The sequence below is a fragment of the Orycteropus afer genome, unplaced genomic scaffold, assembly GCF_000298275.1.
Source record: "Orycteropus afer afer isolate SDZICR_OR568_19922 unplaced genomic scaffold, OryAfe1.0 scaffold00005, whole genome shotgun sequence".
Taxonomy (NCBI): Eukaryota; Metazoa; Chordata; class Mammalia; order Tubulidentata; family Orycteropodidae; genus Orycteropus; species Orycteropus afer.
In genome coordinates, this window is record NW_006921592.1 from 30,388,296 (window position 1) to 30,411,801 (window position 23,506).

The 23,506-nt window shown below is 43.7% G+C and overlaps 1 protein-coding gene across 1 annotated transcript in view; it reads left to right on the plus strand.

The window, feature by feature from the left end:
- GLIS3 (GLIS family zinc finger 3) overlaps window positions 1–23,506 on the plus strand; it is a 650,925-nt gene that overhangs the window by 574,495 nt on the left and 52,924 nt on the right. The window contains exon 7 of the mRNA XM_007939384.2: window positions 19,695–19,863. Within this exon, the coding sequence (XP_007937575.1) occupies window positions 19,695–19,863 (169 nt within the window). The remainder of the gene's footprint in view (window positions 1–19,694; window positions 19,864–23,506) is intronic.

Sequence of the window (23,506 nt, forward strand, 5' to 3'; positions counted from 1 at the left end):
ATTTTCTTTGTTGGTTACCAGGGGTGAGAAGGGAGGGTAGGGAACACTGTTAGATAGGTAGAGATAAGTATTGATTTGGGTGAAGTGAACGGCAATGTACCAAATGTAAATGATCAACACAGTGGCACTGAGGAAGAAGACATAGAGAGGTACATGGGAGGTACAGACAACAAAGGGAAACCCTTTTGCACATACATTACTGCATTGTCAGTGTCAGGAAACATGGATATATGGGTGGATAGATGGGTGGACAGGCTGAACTATTAGGTATATCTATGAAGCGGGGAGTGTATCCAAGACCATGTATAGGGTTGGCAGTCAATGGTCCTATAAGTGTATTTGTGTAATCTGTAAGGGAGCTCTGGTAGCTTAGTGCCTATGGCACTTGATTGCTAACCAGAAGGCTGCTGGTTCAACCAGCTACTCCTCAGAAGGAAGGTTGAACAATCTACTGCTATAGTGATATGGCCTTGGAAACCTAAGGAAGGGTCACTATGAATCGGGTCCAACTCGGCGGCCCATAACAACAGCAATGATCTGTAAGAATTCCCAGGTATATAGTAGAGCTTACAAGGCACAAGGTTGTAGTCACTTCTTGGTCACAGCCAGCTACCCACAGTGACCGAGTAGTTGAACTGGTGGGCTCGGGATCATAGTCGCAGGGGATGTCAAGCTCAATTGGCATAACATATTACACAAAACATTGTTCCACCTCCTACTTTTGGTGAGTAGCGACTGGGATCTTTAAAGGTTGCAAGTAGCCATCTAGATTCAACGATGGGTCTTTCCTCGTCCAGAGCAAAGAAGAATGAAGAAAACCAAAGATTCATGGAAGCAATTCATCCCAGAGACTGGTACATCATGAGATCTGCAGCCTATATGGCAATGAGACCAGAAGAACTAGATGGTGCCTGGCTACCACTGTCAGTATCTCAGAGGTGGATCCATGTAGGAGATCCTGGATAGAGAGGGAGAATAATGTGGAACAAAACTAAAAATCATTTGGGAGGGAAAAAAAGGGGGACCAGGTTTGCTGATCTGATAGAGCCTGGTGGAATCCCTGAGACTATGACCCCTAGCTGCCCTTCAGGTCTGGAATTGAACCCACACCTGTAGTTTCCAGCCAAACAAAAGACAGGCATATGAGTTGAACATTTACTTGAAGTAGGTACACTCCTTGGAGAGATCAATCATGGGAGAAAGAAGGGCTGCTTATGCACAGGGTGATAGCTCAGGGGGCAGGAGTGCATGGAGGGATGCACACAGCGAAGAGGTAACTATCAGGAGGAAGTTGGAGGGGAGCTGTTGCATTGTGGTAAATGGTAGTCACTCTCATGAGAAAAAGTGTATGCGAACTGCTGTATGGAAAGTGAATTTTGCTCTGTAAACTTTCACCCAAATCACAATTAAAAAAAAAAAAATTGAAAACCCAGTGGAGCACAGTTCTACTCTGACAACCTAGGGGTTGCCGTGAGTCTGAATCAATTTGATGGCAACAGTGTTAACTGCAGAAGGCATAGAATTCTCACCTTCAGGGCAGGAGACGCAGGTTCAATTCCCAGCCAATGTGCCTCTTGTCCAGCCACCACCTGTCTGTCATTGGAGACTTGTGTGTTGTTATGATGCTTAACAGGCTTCATTGGAGCTTCCAGACTAAGACGGACTAAAAAGGGCCGCAGTCTACTCCTGAAAAATCAGCCAGTGAAAGCTGTATGGGTCACAATGGTCCAGTCCACAAATGACCATGGGATGGCACAGGACCAGGCAGCATTTCGTTCCATTATGCATGGAGTCATCTTGAGTCAGGGGCCAACTCCATGGCAGCTAACAACACCAGCAGTGGTTTTCAGATATTGATTCTTCATTCAACCCCAACTCCCCAAAAAAGGGTTGTTGTTGATACATTTTGAAGAACTGGGAAAAAGAGAGATTCCCTGAGAGAGTTCAAAGTTGTTAGACCAGCCCTAGACGTGGCTAGAGGAATGTTGCATTAAAAACTAGATTGACTGTCTATACTAAGGACCTCTGGTGGTACAGTGGTTAAGGCATTCGGCTGCTAACCAAAAGGTCGGCAATTGGAATCCTCCAGCATATCCACGGAGAAGGATGTGGCAATCTGCCTCTGTAAAGATTTACAGTGTTAGAAACCCTATGGGGTAGTTCTTCTCTGTTCTCTAGGGTTACTGTGAGTTAGAATCAACTCAGTGGCTGTGGGTTTGGTCTATGGTAGAAATTTATTTCCAGGAAGCCCTCTCATGAAATATTTTAAAGTCATGTTAGCATAGAGTGGGTGGGATTGTCCTGGAAGTCTTGGAAAGGAAGGAGACATCTTTTGGGGTCAACATGGTACACGTAGGAGATAGCTAAGGGTTGAACAGTAAGGAGTTAGGGAAAAACTAAAAACCTGTTGCTGTGAAGTCGATTCCAAATCATAGTGACCTCATATGCTTGAGAGCTCAATATTTTTTACTAAAACTTTGGTTTCTGTGGCAAAATTGGACTTTATTTCCAAAATAAGAGATGATCAGCATTCCGCAGGCACTTCTAACAGCAGCTGGCCATGCCTCCTCCATTTTTCTTTTTCCTTCTGCTTTCCCTTTCCCCCAGAATAGAGGCTCATGTAAGGCACAAACCAGGAGGCAAATGCTGGCTTTCCCATAGGCTAGTCTAAGTCTTTTGCTTGTTTACATTTTGTACTGACTTTCTATGTAACTCTGTGTGTAAGTAAATAGATTGGGAGGCAGGAGGCAGAAAGATAAGGTATGAGAGTTGAGGTTAGACATGTTATGCCTTGTCTGGAAAGACCCAAGAGGACTGTATGAAATACTCGTCCCAGAGAGTTGGAAGGAGCTGCCAGAATAATGCCATTCTCCTTGTAACAAAACGGCTTTGTTCTGAAATGCAGATGTTGCCAGAGCTCTGCCTCATGTGAAGTTAATTACACCTGGTATTTCTGAACGTTTGATGGTAACCTTTGGCACTTGTGTGGCTGATGTCAGCCATTATCTTCCTCCAGTTGTATTGCAGTATATTCCAGAAAGAGGAATATATGTGCACTGAGAACTGAAGGGGAAAAAAAAAGAAGGACAGGCATGTTCCTCTTCAGAACACTAACAAGTTCTTTGCTGGCCATAAATCCAGCCTCATGACGTGGAGATGTAATTGGGCAAACTCCATACAAGTTTGGATCTCATGGGGGAATATCTGTTTGTATGAGAACTGAATATTCATGGAACTGTCCATATATCAGTAAATTCTCATTTTTCCTTATTTATTCCCATTCCCCAATGAACAGCAGCACTCTTAGCTCAAAGTTAATAAGCACGTTTGTCAGAGCTACCCCTTCTCTTGCCTTCATCATACCTCTCCCTTACACATCTGTTTGCTGGTGCCAGGTGGCTCTCCCATCAGGTGACATGAGTGTGTTTTCTTTGTCTTAGTGCACAGCAGACAGTTAGCATTGTTTGCCATCAATTAGCTTGGGGGAGTGTGTCAAGCATGAACGGGCGGTGTCATTTCAGTCTGACAGCCTCCCAATCTAGCTGAGAAGGGATTGTTCTATTATCCTCTTATCGGAGCTGCTGGATAATGATACCCTACACTGCAAAGTGAAGAGGGAAAAAAAGACAGGCAGAAAGAATAGAATTTTAGGGATCGGCAGTCATAAAATTATTCATGCTGCAGGGAGAAGGGAAAGATTAGAGAGATGACTAGGCAAACCCTTAAGAAGTGACTTTTTCCCTATTTCAATAGAATCTGGGATGGTGCTTTCCCTGTTGGAGGGGAGGAGGACGAGGGGCGTGCCCAGGCATTAAACTCCGAAAAACCAAGCTCATTGCCATCAAGTTGATACTGATTCACAGAGGACCCCATAGGGTTTCCAAGGCTATAAATCTTTACAGAAGTAGATTGCCTTATCTTCCTCCCATGGAACAGCTGTTGGTTTTGAACCTCCAAACTTTTGTTTAGGAGCCAAATACCTTAACCACTGCACCACAAGGGGCTCTGGTGGTACTGTAGTTAAGGCATTGGGCTGCTAACAAAAGGTCGACACTTTGAATCCACCAGCTTCTCTGCAGAAGAAAGATGAGGCAGTCTGCTTTTATAAAGATTTACAGCCTTGGAAATCCACTGGGGATCATGATGAGTTGGAATCAACTTGATGACCCAGACATTAGGAGGAAAGAAAAAGGTCAACAAGCCTCTCTGCTCATAAGCAACAAGGCAGAGATAAACTGAAATATCTCTAAACCCCACTGCTGTGGAGTTGAGTTGATTCCCATTCATGACTTTCTCAGAGTAGAGCTGCCTGTAGGTTTCCGAGGCTGTAAATCCTTATGGCACACTACCATATCTTTCTCTCATGGAGTGGCTGAGGGATTCATTCAAACTGCCAGCTCTTTGGTTCACAACCAAGTACTTTAACCACTGCACCATCAGGGCTCCAAGAAACATTTCTAGTATTCTCTAATTAACCTCAGTCTCAAGATCAACCTTTCAAACAGACCTGACCAGGTGTTTTCCTCGCAAGAAAATTCTCTGGTTTGTGAATTTAGGCCGAGAAAGTATATGAACTTAATTGCACTGAATGATAAGCTAGTTCCTGTCAATGGGTTCATGGGACCCCATGTGAATCAGAGTAGAACTGTGCACTGTATTGTTTTCAGTGGCTGAGTTTTGGGAAGTAGATCCCTAGGCCTTTCTTCCAAGGAATCTCTGAGTGGATTCAAACCCCCAGCCATTCCGTGAGCACCTTAGCAGCCAAGCACATTAACCATTTGCTCCACCCAGGGAGCCTGCCCTGGACCTAGTACCATCAGATCGCTTCAAGATGAAATGTATGCAGCGATGGGTCTCTCCTCATCCAGAGCAAAGAAGAATGAAGAAAGGAGGAAGTGAGAGGGGAGCTGTTGCATTGTGGGAAACTGTGGTCAATGTCATGAGACAAAGTGTATCTTTTACATATATATACTGCTGTATGGAAAGTGAATTTGCTCTGTAAATCTTCACCCAAATATATATATATATATATATATATATAAAAAAAAGATGAAATGTGGAGAACCTCAGGAGGTAGTGAGGCCTATATTTTCACTGTTGGGAATCAAGACTCCAGTCACTCCAATATTGATCATTTTCCACAGAATTGCTGAATGGAAGTCTTTTTTGCATTCTGAACATTAACCAAGGAGGCCTCTTTATGCACTAAGAGACACAAACAAAAAGAAGTACTGAAAATGTAAAACTACTTTAAGATAAACTAAGCTTAGAGAGGGACCATTAATGTTGACATTTTAGTAACAGCCCATTTTCCATCCTTAACGAAGTGCAATCATGCATGAAAATGACTTGTTATCTTTTAAACTGAAATGCATTATGGGTTGTAACTGAGAGGGGTGCATTACTCCTGCAAAATAAATTACAGCATTTTCACTCTGTGAGGAGTCTGCCAAATACTTTGCTGCAAACTTTATGAAAAATTGGACAAAAAAATAAACTTATTAGAGAGTATGATTGATGAACTGTCTGCGTTTTTAAAATGACTCTCGTTTACTCTGATTGGAGGTTTCCTATTTGAGACAGCATATGCTTGTCTCGCCCTGATCCTGTGTTGTTGTTAGCTGCTATTCAGTGGGTTCTGACTCCTGGCGCCCCCATGTGAATAGAGCAGAACTATTCCGTAATATCTTCAAGGCTGTGACCTTGCAGCCATAGATTGCCAGACCTGTCTTCCAATGTGCTTTCTGGCTGGATTTGAACCACCAACCTTTCAGCTAGTAGTCGAGTGGTAATCTTTCGCACCACTAATCCTATAAATAATAGTAACAATGACGGTATAAATAACACAACGATAGCAGCAACAGTTTATTCAGCACTAACTTTAGTGCAAGCCTTCTGCTAAGCATTTTCTACATATTATACAACCCTCCTCATAATGCTGTGAGGCTATTACTCTTTTTTAAGTTGCTGGAGCTTAGGCTTAATGACCTGCCCAATGTGTATTGCTGTGTTGTTGTTGTTGTTAGTTGCTGTCAGGTTTTCTGTACCTCATGGTGGACCCCATATACAACACTTGCCTGGTCCTGTGCCATCTTCACAATCATTGTTTTGCATGAGTCTATGTGCAATCCGTCGTTGCTACCACTGTGTATTTTGAGCACCCTCCAACCTAGAGGGTCCATCTTCCAGCACTTTATATTGGGCGATATTCCGCTGTGGTCCATAGGGTTTTCATTAGACTAAGTTTGGGGAGTAGATTACTTCTTCTTGATCTGTCCTAGTTTTGAAGTTCTTCTGAAACCTGCCCACCAAGGGGACCCTGCTGATATTTGAAATACTAGTGGCATAGTTTCCAGTAAGCCACCACAGTATGACAAACTGACAAATAGGGGGTCATTGGTAAAACTGGAATTCAGATCCAGGTCCATGTGAATCATGATGGGTACACTTTGTCCTCTCAATCACCACCCTGACGTTGCTTCCCTCTGGTGCTCAATTTCAGGTGAGGTCAAAGAGGCCCAAATTTCCCTAGCAGTTCAACTGTTCCTGAACCCTCCCTGGGTCCAGATTTCTCTTGGAGGATAGAGAGAAGGAGCCAAGATTAAGCTTATCCTTCTCAAAGGCCCTCTAATTCTTTTTATTAACTCCATGAAAGCAAACTTACCCTGGTTTCATTAATTAGGTAACCTCTCTGTGCCTTGACCATGGAAATGATGCCCAAGAAATGAAGGCTGAACCCATCCCTCTTCCCATGCACAAGCTGCTGTTGTTGGGTACCATCAAATCAATTCCAACTCCTAGTGACCCTATAAGGACAGAATAGAAATGCCTCCATAGGGTTTTCTAGGCTGTGATCTTTATGGGAGCAGATCACCAGGTCTTTCTCCTGTGAAGTCACTGAGTGGGTTTGAACCACCACCCTTTGGGTTAGCAGCCAACTGCTTGACCATTTGTGCCACCATTGCTCCCTGTATACTAGCTGCCAAGCCATAAATGCCATTTGTCAGGGCCCCAGCATGATTCTGTCATTCACTGAAAGTTTATTGTCAGTCCACAGATAAGACTAGGCCCCTTTTGCTAGGAGAGCAAGCCCATTACTAGAAGACATTCCCCCAAAAATCAAACCAAACCCACTACCATCAAGTTAATTGTGACTCATAGCAACCTATAGGGTTTCCAAGGCTGCAAATCTTTACAGAAGTAAGATTGCCTCATCTTCCTCTTATAGCACATCTGGTGGCTTTGAACTGCCAACTTTCTGGATAGCAGCCAAATGCCTTAACCACTGAGCCACCAGAGCTCCTCCAGGCAGTCGTAATGGACTTCAAATGCAGATTTGCAAGAATAGCTCAGTGGCTCCAGAGCTGCACAGTACATGTCTTCTTCATGCATACTGACAGAGGTGGCCACATTTCAGCCCAGGACATGTGGTAAAGGGTGCGTGTAGGGCAGTGGTGGTTCAGTGGCAGAATCCTTGCCTCCCATGCGGGACGTCCAGTTTAGATTCCTGACCAGTGCTCAACCCCAGCCACCACCAGTGTCTCAGCAGAGGCTTGTGTGTTGCTATCATCTTGAACAGGCTTCAGCAGAGCCTCCAGGAAAAAAAGGACTAGGATGATAGGCCTGGGGATCTACTTCAAAAAATGAGCCAGTGACAACCCTGTGGACCACAGCCATCAGATCTGTAACTGATCACACAGATGGTGCAAGACCAGGCAGCATTTCATTCCATTATTCATGGGGTCCTCATGAGTGGGAGGCAACCGGACAGTAGTGAACGCAGCAACAAAGGGTGCCTATACCAGATTGCTACAAAAACACCCTGCCTGCCAGTTTTCTTTCCCACCATTGGATCAGTATGCTGCTGACAAACATCTGAGATCTTTATTTGGGATAAAGCCCATTTCCTACTAGCCATTTGTTTTCCAAATTAAATCATTCAGCTAATTTCTTGCCTGAATTAATTTTTAGAGCTTGAAATGTTCTGTCGTCAATGCTAAGGTTGTTTTGGTGCTTTTAGGATGGGCACGCACAGAAATGGGATTGTGCTTTTTGCCTTCCAACTGGCATTTTGATGGTAGAAGCTACCCATTGACATCATGTGGCTGGGTGGGTGAGGAGCTGCTTACTGACTCCAGGCAGCCTTTGCAAATGTACATGCGATGTGCTGATATGTAATCTGCACTCTGACATGCCATGTCTTGACTCCATCTTGCATTTGAAAGGCTGTATAGTCCTCGGAAGGAAGACTGGGCAATCTACTTCTGTAGTGTTACTGCCTTGGAAACCCAAGGAGTGGTTTCTATGAGTTGGGTCCGACTCGACGGCATATAACAACAACAACAACAACATAGTGTGGTCGTTAGGAGTATGAGATCTGAAATCAGCCTTCCTGCATTTGAACCCCACCTCTGCTCCTCACCAGGCATCTGTCCCAGGGTGGCCTGATTCAGAACCTGAATTTCAAGAGAAATGCTTATAAAGCAATTGGCACATTGATACCAAACCGAAAACCTAACTAGTCACCATGAGTCAATTCTGACTCACAGAGACCCTGTGTGTTGCAGAGTACAACTGCCCTCCATAGGCTTTACCAGGCTGTGATCTATCAGACACAGATCACCAGACCTTTCTTCCAAGGCACCACTGGTTGTGTTCAAACCACCCATCCTGTGAGTAGTTGAGTACTTAACCAAATGTGCCACCCAGGGACACCATGGCACATAAGAAGCACTCAATGTTAATCTTGATTATAACCAACATCTGTCTGTCAGCTTTTCATACGTGATGCTGGAAGTTATACCCCAGTATTTCAAATACTAGCAGGGTCTCTCATGGTGGACCGTTTCTAGCAGAGATTCCAGACGAAGCCAGATTGGGAAGAAATGCCTAGCAATCTACTTCTGAAAGTTAGTCACTCAAAACCTTATGGATCAAAACAGAACTTTGTCTGACATGCTTGCCCTAGATGTATTGCCAGGCAGGATTAATCACTGGAGGGGGATTTCATGTTTGAAGGAAAGGGCCAGGGGGGAGAAAGGAGACCCTCATTGACATGGACTGGCACACAAACCACATTGGTGGACTTGGACATGCCAGCCATCATAAGTATGATGCAGGACCAGGCAGTGTTTTGTTCTATTGTACATAAGATCACCATGAGTTGGAGTCCACTCAATGGCAGCTATCTATCTATCTATCTATCTATTGATTTTAAGATGTGAGGCAGCCAGAAAATGAAATGCAGTTAGGATATGGTCTAGCACCCAGTACTCAAAGGACAGACCCAGCATACCAGGAAGTGGGTTGCACACTGAGAATCTCCACTCCCCTGCTCCCTCAACACCTACTGAACCAGAATCTGCATTTGACTCTGGTGATAGGTTTGCATAGTAAAGCGTGTGGAACAGGATTCTAGCTGACCATCCAGGAATATGCTGTTTATCTGGCTGTTTTCAGTTTACTCAGCCTGGTAAGGGAGGCCTTGACTACCCTCTAACGTGATAAACAAGGAGCCCTGCTGGTACAAGTGTTAAGTGCTTGGGTGCTAACATAAAGGCTGGTGGTTTGAATCTACCCAGAGGCTCCATGGGAGAAAAGACTGGTGATCTGCTCCCGTAAAGATCACAGCCTAGAAAAATCCATGGGCAGTTCTATTCTGTCACATGGGGTCACTATGAACCAGAATCAACTTGATGACAACAACAACATGATGTACATGCAGACCCTATGACCTCATCTAAGGTCACCTGCCATGGCTCAGAAAGCTACTAAACCGTCCTTGTCTCCCTCCGTTCACACATGAATATGTCATTGCTGAAGTATCCCTGTGGGTGCCCTGTCCATACCCATCAGAAATACAGAGGAATTGTTTTCATTTGAATGGAGAGTGAGTTGCCTGTTAGCCCAAATTGTGCTGAGCTGGTTAAACACCAACATGCCTGTATCCTTAATAGCTAGTGAGTTGGCATCTGAGAACCACGTAGGTCAACAGATGCTGCTTCAATATAATGCTAGTGTCCAACTGAGCTCCCAGCCCCACCTTTGCAGGAGACAATGGGGTGGGGGCTGCAATAAGCAAAGCCCCAGAGAGAGCAAAGCTAACACAGCAGGGAGGCACACTCTGGTCCTCTGCTGAAGGCTGTCTCATGGATCCATCTAAAGACCGGCTTTTATTTCCTTGGGGAGTCTACCATCTCTTAGTCACAAAAGCACTAAGAATTTCCAATATGTTCTTCTGCCGTGCCTAATCAGTTGTTCCAGCTGCCAGTCACATCCACATCTGGAGGGTCATGTAAAAGCCCTCTTGAAGCCTCAAAAGCAGTAATGACCTCCAAGGTGACACCAGACAATGCATGGCACCCTCCCACATGACATCCTGTGTGTGCAATTGATTTTTATCACTAGTGCTGTTCACCTTGCTAGTGGTCCTCTTCCTTATGCTTTGGTGGATGGGCCAAGTTGTCTTCCCCCTCAGTTGAGTTTGGGAAATCAGTTGGAGTGTGTATGGAAAAAAATATTTTCCTTTTGTGAACGAACTTACAATTTCTCTCTAACATGAAGATTCCCCCTCCCCTGAGGTTAGAAATCATTTGGCAAAGTCTAAGTATCTGTCTGGAAGCATATGTTGTGGCAAGCATGTCTGTGTGAAGCCAGCAGGTATTCAGACTTAACATTGATAGAGATTAGCACCTGCCTGATACAGAGAGAAAAATAAAACAACCAAACTAGTTGCCATCAAGTTGACTTTGACTCATGGTGACCCCACATGTGTCAGAGTAAAACTGTGCTCTGTAGGGTTTTCTTTTCTTTTTTAAAAGTAATATTTTATTGTATTTTTGGCAAAAATTTACACAGCATATTAGGTTCCCATTTAGCAAATTCTGTACATACTGTTCAGTGACATTGGTTAAAATTTTCATGGTGTGTCAACATTCTCATTATTTCCATTCTGGTTGTTCCAATTCCATTAATCTAGCTTCCCTACTCCCCACCACCATATACCTTCTTAGTTTAGAGTAAATGTTGACAGTTTGGTCTAGAGTTTTTGTTTTTTTATTTAAGAGCACAGCACTCACAAGTGATGTTATTTATTTTATGAGCTAATCTTCCATTTAACTGAAAGATGACCTCCAGGAGTGGTTTCAGTCCCAAGTTTAGAGGATCTCTTAGAGTAACAGTCTTGAGGTTCCCCTAGTCCCTATAAATCCAGGAAGTCTGGCCTTTTTTTTTTTTCTTTTAAGAATTTGAGTCTTGGTCTTTGTTTCTTTCTCATTCTAACTGAGACCTTCTATTGTGTCCCTGGTAAGAACAGTTGGTAGTGGTAGCTGGGCACCATCTATTTCTTCTGGTCTCACGAAAGATGAGGCCTTGGTTTGTGTGGGCTACTAGTCCAATACTTATTCAATCTGTGCACTAAGCAAATAATCCAAGATGCTGGAGTGTATGAAAAAGAACGTGGCATCAGGATTGGAGGAAGACTGATTAACAACCTGCAATATGCTGATGACACAACTTTGCTGAAAGTAAGGATGACTTGAAGCACTTACTAATGAAGATTGAAGACTATAATCTGCAGTATGGATTATACCTTAATATAAAGAAAACAAAAATCCTCACAGCTGGACCAATAAGCAGTATCACAATAAGGAGAGAAGATTGAAGTTGTCAAAGACTTCCTATTACTTGGTTCTACAATCAACACCAATGGAAGCAGCAGTCAGGATATCAGATGATAGAAAGCACTGGGCAAGTCAGCTGTGAAGGACCTCTTTCAAGTGCTGAAGAGCAAAGATATCTCCTTGAAGACTAAGATGCACCCGACACAAGCTATGGTAATTTCAGTTGGCTTATATGCAAGAGCTGGACAATGAATAAGGATGACTGAAGAAGAGTTGATGCTTTTGAGTTGTGGTGCTGGCGAACAATGCTGAAAGTACCATGGACTGCTAAAAGAACTAACAAATCTGTCCTGGAGGAAGTGAAACTGGAGTGCTATTTGGAAACGAGAATGGCCAGACTTGTCTTGCCTACTTTGGTCATGTTGTCAGAAGGGACCATTCCCTGGAGAAGGATATCATGCTTGGTAAAGTGAAGGATCAACAAAAAAGGGGAAGGCCTTCAACAAGATGGATTGACACAGTGGCTGCAGTGATAGGCTCAGGTATAGCAGGGATTGTGGAGCTGGCACAGGACCAGGCAGTGTTTTGTTCAGCTGTGCATAGGATTGCTATGAGTCAGAGACAACTCGACATCACCTAACAACACTTAGTCCTATAGAGTAGTTTCTTCTCTGAATCTTTGGTTTCCCTCTTTCTCTTTTGCTCCAGATGAGTAGAGACCAATAGTTGTGTCTTGTATGCCACTTGTAAGCTTTTAAGAGGAGCTCTGGTAGCATAGTGCCTAAGGCACTTGACTGCTCACCAGAAGGCTGGTGGTTCAAACCCACTAGCCACTCCTCAGAAGAAAGGTTGGGCAATCCTACTTCTGTAGTGATACTGCCTCGGAAACCCAAGGAGGGGTCACTATGAGTTGGGGCCGACTTGACGGCACATAACAACAACAACAACAAGCTTTTAAGACCTTATGTGAGTTCCATAGGATTTTCAATGGCTGATTATTTGGAAGTAGATTGCCAGTCCTTTCTTCCAAGACACCTGTGGTGTACTTGAACCTCCAACCTTTTGGTTATCAGACAAGAACGTTATTTGCACTTCTTAGGGAATCCTAGTAACTGAGTAGGTATTGGAAAATGGTGTTTGAATAAATTAATGCATAAATATTCTTAGACTATAGTAATTAAGATCATATTCTGGATGCATACCTGGGATATTCAGCAGTTCCTAGATGTCAGTGTGAATAGATGAGACATTTCTGTGCCATAAAGACCATTTCACAGAAATATGTATCTTTGGTTGAGACCAAGGACAGTCCTGAGGTCACAGCTAGCTGACTTCTTGGGATAGCCATTTTTTTGGGAAGGCCATATGTCATGGGGATTGGGCCTGTTGTTACTTTCTCCCAATTTCTGGTCATTATGTCAGTCATGGCAACATCCCCAACCAGCAGTCATGTTCTGGAAAATGCAAAATGCTTTTTATGGGCACTGATTTATAAGCTTTGACTAGGTTGTAATCTCTCACTGGAAGAGAGATTGTCCTGTGCTTCTTATCCCATCCATTAGAATACAGAGACAACTCAAAGACCTTGTTTTGCTAAGAGCCAGTTTCCTATACCCAACATAAGAAACTATTCAGTACACTTTCTAATTTCGTACTTCAAATTCAACCATGAAGCCCTCTCTTTCTTGTTCTTATGGGAGACCCCAGCCTCTGTCTGTCTAAGTGACATTTACCAATGGTAGCAGTGGAGGTCAGGGCTGTGAACCCATGTTTGACTGTCTGTCCATTGGCACTCAACCTGAGCACAGCTGGAAGCAGAGTTCCTGAGTCTTCTCACTGTACCAGGCACCTCATATGCCCCGATTCACCCTCTCCATCACCTGTTCCTACCAGTCATTACTGTGGCAACCAGCTATACCAGACATAACATGGCAGCTCCTCTCAGTTACTCTTTGTTCCTCTTGTTTTCTACTCTAGGATTCTCAGATGCACGGGGGCAGGGCATCTGTCAGAAGCTTTAGCCACCCTGGTACATGCACTAACTCGGAAGCATGAGAGATATAACACCTAGTAGTCCTAAGCCAATGAAGAATAGGACTTGGTGGATGAATGTTCCTTTCTGTCCTGTCCTGGTCCTTCTCACTGAGCCCCACAATGGATTCCATCGGTGTCTTAAACTGTTAAGCTGGGTTTTCTAGAGAAGTAAAACCAGTGAGAACATTAAAAAAAAAAACTCACTACCATTAGTTAATTCTGACTCATAGCGCCCCCTTTGGGTTTCTGAGGCAGTAAATCTTTTTTTTAAATTGTGATCTGGGTGAAAGTTTACAGAGCAAATTCACTTTCCATACAGCATTGTCTCATGACATTGACTACAATTTACTTCGGTGCAACAGCTCCCTTCCCTCTTCCTCCCCATAGTTACCTCTTCCCTGTGCCCTTTCCTCTATGCACTCCTGTGCCCTGAGCTATGTCCCTGTATATACACAGCCCTTTTATTTTCCCATGATTGTTCTCTCGAAGGAGTGTATTTAGCTAGTGTAAATGTTCACCTCATACGCCTGAGGCACTAAATCTTTATGGAAGTAGATTGCCCAGTCTTCCTTCTGCATAGTGGCTAGTGGGTTTGAACTGCCAACCTTTGGTTAGCAGTCAAATGCCTTAGGCACTATACCACCAGAGCTCCTTAGTGAAGCATATATATTATATATATGTATATATATATATATCTACACATACACACACACACACATATATATGTATCTATATAGAGAGGTATAATCCATACTGCAGATGGTAGTCTTATCTTCATCAATAAGTGCTTCGATTCATCCTCACTTTCAGCAAGCAAAATTATGCCATCTGTGTATTGCAGGTTGTTAATGAGTCTTCCTCCAATCTTGAGGCCATGTTCTTCTTCATATAGACCAGCTTCTCAGATTATTTGTTCAGCATACAGACTGAATAAGTATGGTGAAAAGATACAACCCTGACACACACTCTGATTTTAAACCATGCAGTATCCCCTTGTTCTGTTCAAAGAACAACCTCCTAATCTGTGTACAGATTCCCCATAAGCACAATTAAGAGTTCAGGAATTCCCATTCCCATTCTTCACAATATTATCCATAATTTGTTATGATTCACACACATACACACACAAAAAAAAAAACAACTCACTGCCGTCGAGTTGGTACCAACTCATAGCAACCCCCTCCTTCGGTTTCCAAGGCAGTATCATTACGGAAGTAGATTGCACAACCTTCCTTCTGAGGAGTGGCTGCTAGGTTTGAACCACCAGCCTTCTGGTTAGTAGTCAATACACACACAACACACACACAAAGAGTATCTGCTGAGGCTGCTTATGTACTACTAAATACCTCATGGGATTTGGTTTCTTGGTTTGAAGGGTTTGGGTCATGGTTCCATGGGATATCCCACTTAATTGACCTAATAACTTGTTTAGTGCTTCTGTTCTGTCTCTTCATTCCTTGCATTATGCCTGGGTGCATTTTAAGCATAGTGCTTAAAAGCTTGCAGGTAGCCATCTGAGGTAAAACAATTGGTCTTTACCGACTTAGAGCAGCAGAGAAAGAAGGGGAGAGTAAAGAATAGGAGGGGGAAATGGAATGAATGGCTAATTCCCACCACGAACAACTGCCTCCTTTGCCATGAGACCAGGGTGGTGCCTGGCTACCACTACTGAACAGTTCGATCAAAAATTCTATCAAACTTGATCAAAAGGGAGAAAATGCAGAACAGAACTTAAAAGTCTCAGAGAATTCACATTTTCTGGAACCATGGAGGCTAGAAGGAGCTTTGGTGCCACAGAGGTTAAGGTATTTGGTCTGCTAAACAAAAGGTTGATGGTTTGAACTCACAAGCTGCCATGTGGGAGAAAGATGAGGCAGTCTGTTCTCATTAAGGTTTACAGTCTTGAGAATGCTATGGGGCAGTTCTATTCTATCCTGTAGGGTCACTATGAGTTGGAATCGACTCAGTGCCAATCGTTTTGTTTTGTTTTGTGTGGAGGCTGGATAAACCCCTGAAACTATTGCTCTGAAACAATCTTTAAACCTTAAAACTTAAACCAAAATTATCTCCTTAAGTCTTCTTTTGTTGCTGTTGTTATGTGCCGTTGAGTTGGACCCGACTCACAGTGACCCCTCCTTGGGTTTCTGAGGCAGTATCACTACCGATGTAGATTGCCCAACTTTCCTTCCGAGGAATGGCTGGTGGGTTTGTACCGCCGGCCTTCTGGTTAGCAATCAAGTGCCTTAGGCACTATGCTACCAGAGCTCCTAAGATCAACCAATTGTTTAGCTTAACTAGTAAAAATGTCTGTCCTGAGCATTATTCTCTTTAAAGATCTATCTCTATGGGATCAAATTGATAACAGCAGTTTGAACAATTAGACAGGAAACATGGGGAAAGTGAGTTTATGTTAATAAGGGAAGAGTAATTCAGAAAAGGAGGATGAGAATAGTCGCACAACTTGACTAATGTAAGCAATGTCACTAAATTATACATGTAGAAATTGTTGAATGGCTGTATACTCTGTTGTGTATAGTCTCAACAACAACAACAAAAATAAATTATATGAAAAAGCAATAGTTGGAGGATGGATGGATAGGATAGGTGAGTAGATAGATAGATGAAAAGGTGGGTGAGTGGATAAATGGGAAGAATGGATAGACATATGGATGGATACATGGATAGATTGATGGGTAGATGGGTGAGTGAATGAATGACATGAGTAGATGGATGGATGGGTGGGTGGATGGTTGGATGGTCAGATGGTCGGTCAATTGGTCAGTTGGTCCAGGCTATTAAATGGAATGATAGAGAGGCCCTCAACCCAGCATATTTTAGTGGATGGCAGGTTACAAATGACACCAGACTTTGCAGCCTAGTTCATTGCAGCTAATGTCTGAAGAGAACATGGTAGGCCTTTTGTAGACCTCTCTGAAGCACTCCATTGTCTGTTGGACCATGTTATAGAGCATAGAGTATGTACACCACATTTCCCTATTGCCCACTGAGCTGTAAACAGTAGGGTTTGTGCTGCTTCTGTGATACACACATACACACACACACACACAGACACACACAAATATCTCCAGGGGAGAATAAGTGATGGGTGCATTCAGCAACTCTGACACCAATAAATACAAGAGCTCACGTTTCTGTAGTAAGGCAGGGGAAAAAAAATTAGCTGTGCTTTCACAGTGTCTCTGTGACCTCTTATTATTCCATTCGTTTTTCGAATAGTGTATAAAATGTTGAGCTCCATGCTGACAAACACCAGTGTTGAAACTATTGCCACAGTCAATCCAAATCTTCTCCCCTGGGTAAAATTATTATTTGGAATACAAGCAGAATTGTGGTTCCCCAAGCTAGCTGAGCACAAATGAGGGCAGTGATTCATAAGGCAACTCTAGTGAGTTTGCAAACGTGCAAGTTTTATTGAAGCTGACACACACCACAGAAGCTTGGCTGTGCCTTTTGGGCTGGTAAGCATTTTTCTAGCTCCACGACCTCTTCAGGACATGGAGGGCTGTGGAGAATGTAGGCTTTTGAGGGCAAGAGTTAACCTGACAGAAGGCTGATCTGCCAGGAATAAACTCTTCATAATAGATCACACCTGTCAGTAGCTTTTTGAGCTGGAACATGGTAATTGTGCCTCTTCACATGTCCCTTTAAGTACTTGAACTCTTGTTCCATCGGGTTAAGCTTTTGGGGGCTGGTTTATCTGGGATCTTAATTCTATCCTAGAGAGGGGGCAGAAAGTGGTACTGGTCTAAAAATATACCTCCCTGAACTTTTAAACCTGCAAATCTTTTTGATAATATGGCTTCTCTTCCTTAGCCCTGAACCTGATTTCTTTTTTCTTAATCCATTTATTCTTTGATAGCAGTAGAGTAAGTTCGAAGAGAAAAAAGGTAGCATAGAGCTCAGCATAGCTTCATCCGGGAAGGAGGTAAAGGGAGTCAGCATAATGATACCGTCTGCTTGCTGCGTAATGAGATGTCTACTGAGTGAGTCCCGGAGTCTGACAGAGCCTCTCTGATAGACTGTGAAGGTGACAAGCCCAGGTTTTCTTGGTGACATCAGACCAATTAGCCCATCTTCCTGGGCACACATCTAAGTCTGAGATCAAATATAGTTCTCCAAGGTTAGGCTGCCCCTGTGACCCAGGCTATATACTTCATTCTGTGTTGTAAGAAGCCATAGTGGAGGAAAGTGCCAAGGCTGTGTTTCAGGCCTTTACCATATTTTATGATGTTGGCAGAAGACTCTTTTTTTTTTTTTTGTAATAATATTTTATTGTATTTTTGGGGAAGGTGACACTGGTTACATTCTTCCCGATGCATGGACATTCTCATTATTTCCATTCTGGTTGTTGCATTTCCATTAATCTAGTTTCCCTGTCCCCTTAACATTCTCAACTTTGCTTTAGAGTAAGTGTTGACTGTTTGCTCTTATATAGATGATTTTTTAAAGGAGCTCAGTACTCATGGGTGCTATTTTTTATTTTGTGATCCAATCTGTTATTTAGCTAAACGGTGACCTCAGGGGCTAGTTTCATTTCAAGGTTTAAAGAGTATCTCAGGGATACTGGAGAAGGCCCACCATTCTTGAGAAACTAGAGGGTCAGTGAGAAATAGGAAGACCCTCAATGAGATGGACTGACACAGTGGCTACAACAGGCTCAAACATAGCAATAATTGTGAGGATGGCACAGGACCGGCAGTGTTTGGTTCTGTTGTACATGGGGTCACTATGAGTTGGAACTGATTTGACTGCACCTAATATATATAACTATATAACTAAGGAGCTCTGGTAGCACAGTGACTAAGGCATGTTACTGCTAACCAGAAGACTGGTAGTTCAAACCCACCAGCCACTCTGTGGAAGCAAGACTAGGCAATCTACTTTTTGTAAAGATTTACTGCCTCGGAAACCCAGTGGGGGTCACTGTGTGTTGGGTCAACTTGATGGCAGTGTTTTTTTTTTTTTTTAATATATATAACTGGGCAATAGTCTCAGGGAGTCCTCCACTCTCAACCAGTCCAGTAAGTGTTTTTTTATGTGTGGTTTTGTTTCCTTGTTTTGTTTTTTACATGCTTATTTAGAAATTTTAGGTTCTAGTCCATATTTTCTCCCATTCTATCAGACTCCATTTATTATGTCCCTGAATGGTCAGTAGTGGTAGCCAGGCACCATCTAGTTCTTCTGATCTTAGGGTAGATGAGGCCATGGTTCATGTAGTCTACTGTCTCGTTGACTAGATTCTTCTCTGAGTCTTTGGTTTCCTTCTTTCTCTTTTGCTCCACGTGAGTAGAAACCTGACTGCTCACAAGCTTTTAAGATCCCAGACACTATTCACCAAATGAGGATGTAAACATATACTTTATGAATGATATTGTTGTTTATAATTGACTGAGATGAGAGGACTCAGTTTTGATAGACTGTGCTCTTTCATGACACAATTGAAGAAGGTCGGCTAGATACATATGTGAAAATTGTGAAGGATATCACATCCATGTTAAGGTCAGGGAAGCTTTACTCATGCTACAGACTCACCAGTGACTAGGGGAGACCCCCGCTGACCCACTGTGGCTCAGTGGGGCAGTGAGAAGAGTAAGAGGGCAGGTGGTGTGCCCTTCCTAGTCAGCTGATGGAATATTCTGGTACCTGACTCTCGTTCCCTGTGACTGAGATTGCTAATACATGGACCTTCGTGCAGATACAAACATTACAAGATTGACTAATTATACACCGTGAAGACAGAGGGTTGGCAGGCCGAGGCAGTGCTTCTGAGTGAGACTATCAGCTCTTAGTGAGCTAAGCATGTGTCCCTGAGGCAGCAGTCAAGGCCTGAGAGCCCAGGAACCTGACCCTCCAGGAAAACAAAAGCTGTCTGTATCCAAAAAGGGGAGAAGGGTTTCCCTGAAACCACCAAGAGACAAACAAACTAGCCTCTAAAATATGTCTGCTGTCGGCAATTGGTACTAAAAAATGCGGCTCCGTTTGAGGTGTCATCTGATGCTTGTTTTCTCTCAATTTCAGCTCCCCTTTTCTCCAGCAATCACTCGAGCCGAAGTGGAACAGCTGCCGGGGCTGGGCCACCCCCACACGCTGTCAGTCACCCTTCTCCGGGACATAATGTACAGGGGAGCCCCCATCACCACCCCTCCCAGTTACCTCCACTCGCAGCTGTGGACGCGGGAGCTGAGAGGTAAGGCCATCTGTCTCTCTCTCCTAATAGGTATTGCCGCCAAGCCTCCCTGCACGGAGAAGTGATCTGACAGTTGCTGAATTTTATTAATAATCCGATAGTGGGTTGAGTTTTACCCAAAGGTGACATTTTAAAAGTACATACACAAAGCCCGTGGAGCAAGTAGCTCATTATCTGGTTTATTTTTCCGTGGGAGAAAAAACAAGAAGATACTAGCAATAGCTGACTGAACTATCTGATGCTGGCAAAACGCATCTGAATTTCTCTGTGTTTCCCACCTGTGTGCAGCACCACTTTGGGAACTCAGTTTGAAGCCATGGATGTGAAGGTGGAGTGCTTTCCATGTATAAGGTGGCATTCCATCACCTAGGCTAGTAGTGTCAGTTTGGGAGCATGGGATTTTGTATGGCCCAGAAGAAAGGGCCTGCTTACTGAATTTTCCATGTTGCTATCACCCTCATACAGAGTTTCTAGGGGAAAGTCTATAATCTTCATGTTTTTATTTCTGACTTCTCCTTGGCTCCAGAGGCCTTTCTTGTCCTTACCTCTGTCCCCTAGTCCCTCTTGAGTGTGTTTTGATGGACCACAAACCAAAACACAAGGCTGAGTCTCTTGTATCTGTGTCCTGCCCTTTTTTTGAGTAGGTACCAGTGAACTTTGCTTGCCCAGCATATGACTGCATTGGTACAGATGACTGTGGAGGGAAACATGACCCTCAGGCCCTCTTTCTGTACCACTTGACCCTCACTGGCTGGACAACGTGCCCACACTTCTTGGCACCTCATCTCCACTTGTCATCTGGTTTGAGTTGGCCCACCTTCAGGCTACTCCCAGATGCCCACAGGGAACAAAGTTCTTTTGGGGACCCCTGAGCGTTTCTGGAGTAATAGGCATTTGATGGGCAAAGTAATGGGCTGAATGGGCAGCAGGAATAGAGGCTTTGAATCCTGGCTTTCACTGGCAGACCATGCTTTTATCATTGTTGGCTGCTCTATGCGTTTTCTAATATGTGTTTCTAAGTCTGAGAAACTACCTATTTTAAACATGTTTATGCCTACTGTAAAGAGCCCTGGTGATGCAGCGATTAAGTGCTTGACTGCTAAATGAAAGGTTGGCAGTTCAAACCTACCCAGCAACTCTATAGGAGGAAGGACTGGCAGTCTGCTCGCATAAAGACTGTAGCCAAGAAAACCCTATGGGGCAGTTTTGCTCTGTTACGTGGGGTTGCTATGAGTTGCAATTGACTTAACAGCACCTAACAACAAAGTTACTATGGAAGAAAGGCCTGGCAATCTACTTCTGAAAATCAACTAGCAAAAACCCTATGGATCACAACAGTCCAATCCTATTGTACCTGGGTCACCATTAGTCAAGGCTGACTTAGCAGCAGCCAACCAAGATGCCTACTATTTATTAATATATACATTTATTTAATAAGCATCTGTTGAATGCCTGCTATATACCAGACACTGTGCTGGGTTCTAAGGAACTCTGGTGGTGCAGTGCCTAAGGCATTTGACTGCTAACCAGAAGGTTGGTGGTTCCAACCCACCAACCGTTCCATGGTAGGAAGATGGGGAAATCTACTTCCATAAAGATTTATGGCCTTGAAAACCCAATGGGAATCACTATGAGTCAGAGTTGACTTGATGGCAGTAAGTTTGGTTTGGTTTGGTGCTCAGTTCTGGAGACACAAAGATTCTTCAAACATGGTCCTGGACTTACAGGACCTAGTGGTGATGGCAGGCATGTGAACCAGGTTTAGAAATGCTGCTGAAATCAGTGCAAGAACAGATGCTAAAGGAACCCCAAAGAAGATGTCCCCAACTCTGTCTGGAGGAGACAGGGAAAGAAAGACAGTATGGAAGGAGGACTAAGCCTTTTCCAGATTGATAAATGGGGTCTAGCATCCCAGGCAGCAAGAGAACATGCATAAGATGTGGGGTTGAGGCAGGGAGTGGTGAGGACACACACTGAGGAAGGTCTGAGTGACTTAGGATGGTAACACCCAGGGTTTCCATGGCTGATAATGTCAGATAGTAGTGAATGGGCTTATGTGGAATTGTTATTTTATGCTGAAGATTTTGCCCCTAAGAATGGGGCACAATCAGATTCACATTATAGAGAAAGAACTCTAGCATCAAGATGGTTTTCATACCTGAAGCAGGAAGCAAGAACTAGAGGTAAGAAGGACAACCAACCATGGAAGGAGGTCCTGGTAGTCTACTTCCAAAAACTCAACCACCAAAAACCCCACAGAGCACAGTTTTACTCTGCCTCCACACATGGGGTCACCATGCATTATAGTTGACTCAGCAGCAACTGGTTTTTTAAATGAACTAAATCAAGTAAAGGACCCCTTCTGGCAGAGTGATTAAGCAGTGCTTGGCAGCAAACTGAAAAGTTAGTGGTTCAAACCTAGCTGCTGCTCCACAAAAGGAAAATGTGGCAGTCTGCTTCTATAAAGATGACAGCCTTGGAAAACTGTCAGTTTTCCAAGGGCAGTTCAACTCTGTCCTATAGTGTTGCTATGAGTTGCAATCAGCTCGACGACAGAGGGGTTTTTTGCTTGTTTGTTTTTAAAACAGGCAAAGCACTTGATATGATAGATAGCATGAAGCAGGGATTCGTGTTGGCACTTGGCATGGTTGAGAGAGTCAAGTTTGGAAGCCAGAGGAAGTTGTTAGATGATCAGGGAGGTTGGTAAGGTGAATAACCATGAAGGGAACGTGGAGAGGAAGGGGCAGGAAATGGTACTTTCTATGGATGATGGCTGAAGCAGACACTTCTACTCTTGTGGCTTCACCTCTCTGTGGGCCCTTCCTGCAGGATGTGTGCCCACCCGTGCCAGCCCAGCTGGGGCTGCTAGTGTGAGGTAGGTTATCTCTTTTGATCAGCTTCAGTGAGGAGGATGACATGAAACAGCCTGGAATTATTCACTGTGTTTGCGTTAATGTCCAGCCTGAAAGCCCTCAGAGGAAATGTGCTTACCTTCCGCTTTGGGTTTATAGATCTTTGCCTCTGTTTGACTGGGAAACCCCCCAGTACAAACTCCAGCAGTTTTCTTAACGGAAATAGGTTTATCACACTTTGCGATTTTTAGTGGGAAACTGGCATGGTTTCTTGCTTTGCGGGCATTGATTCATCATTTACTTAGCTTGAACTTGATCATAAAATGGGCTGAGTCACTGTCAGAAGTCAGGAAAGGCCCAGCACACCGACCCAGCTAGCATCAGGCTCTTTGATCCTTGCCATCGTAAAATAAAATAAATGCAAGTTCTCTCAAGTTGACGAGGTTCCATTTTTATTTTGAAATATTATCTGAATGACACATCATTTTGGTGATTTGAACAGTACCATAGCCGTGTTGATTTAAGCTTATTATGGGAAGTGGTGTTGTACCATGTCACGGTGCAGGAGCCCAGTGGTGCACCATGTTTATAGCTGTGGCTTTCATGAGAGGAACTTGGCATCTTTGAAAATGTTAATTCACTGGGCTTCTTAGTCTGCCTATTAGACCAGGGAAAACACAAATAGAGAAATCTTGCAGTCCCAACAGTAAGTCAGCTGGGTTTGGGTTGCTTATCTGGCCCAAGAGAGTGTCAGCAGCCTCTCTCCAGGTCTCCGTTCTGGGTAAGACTAC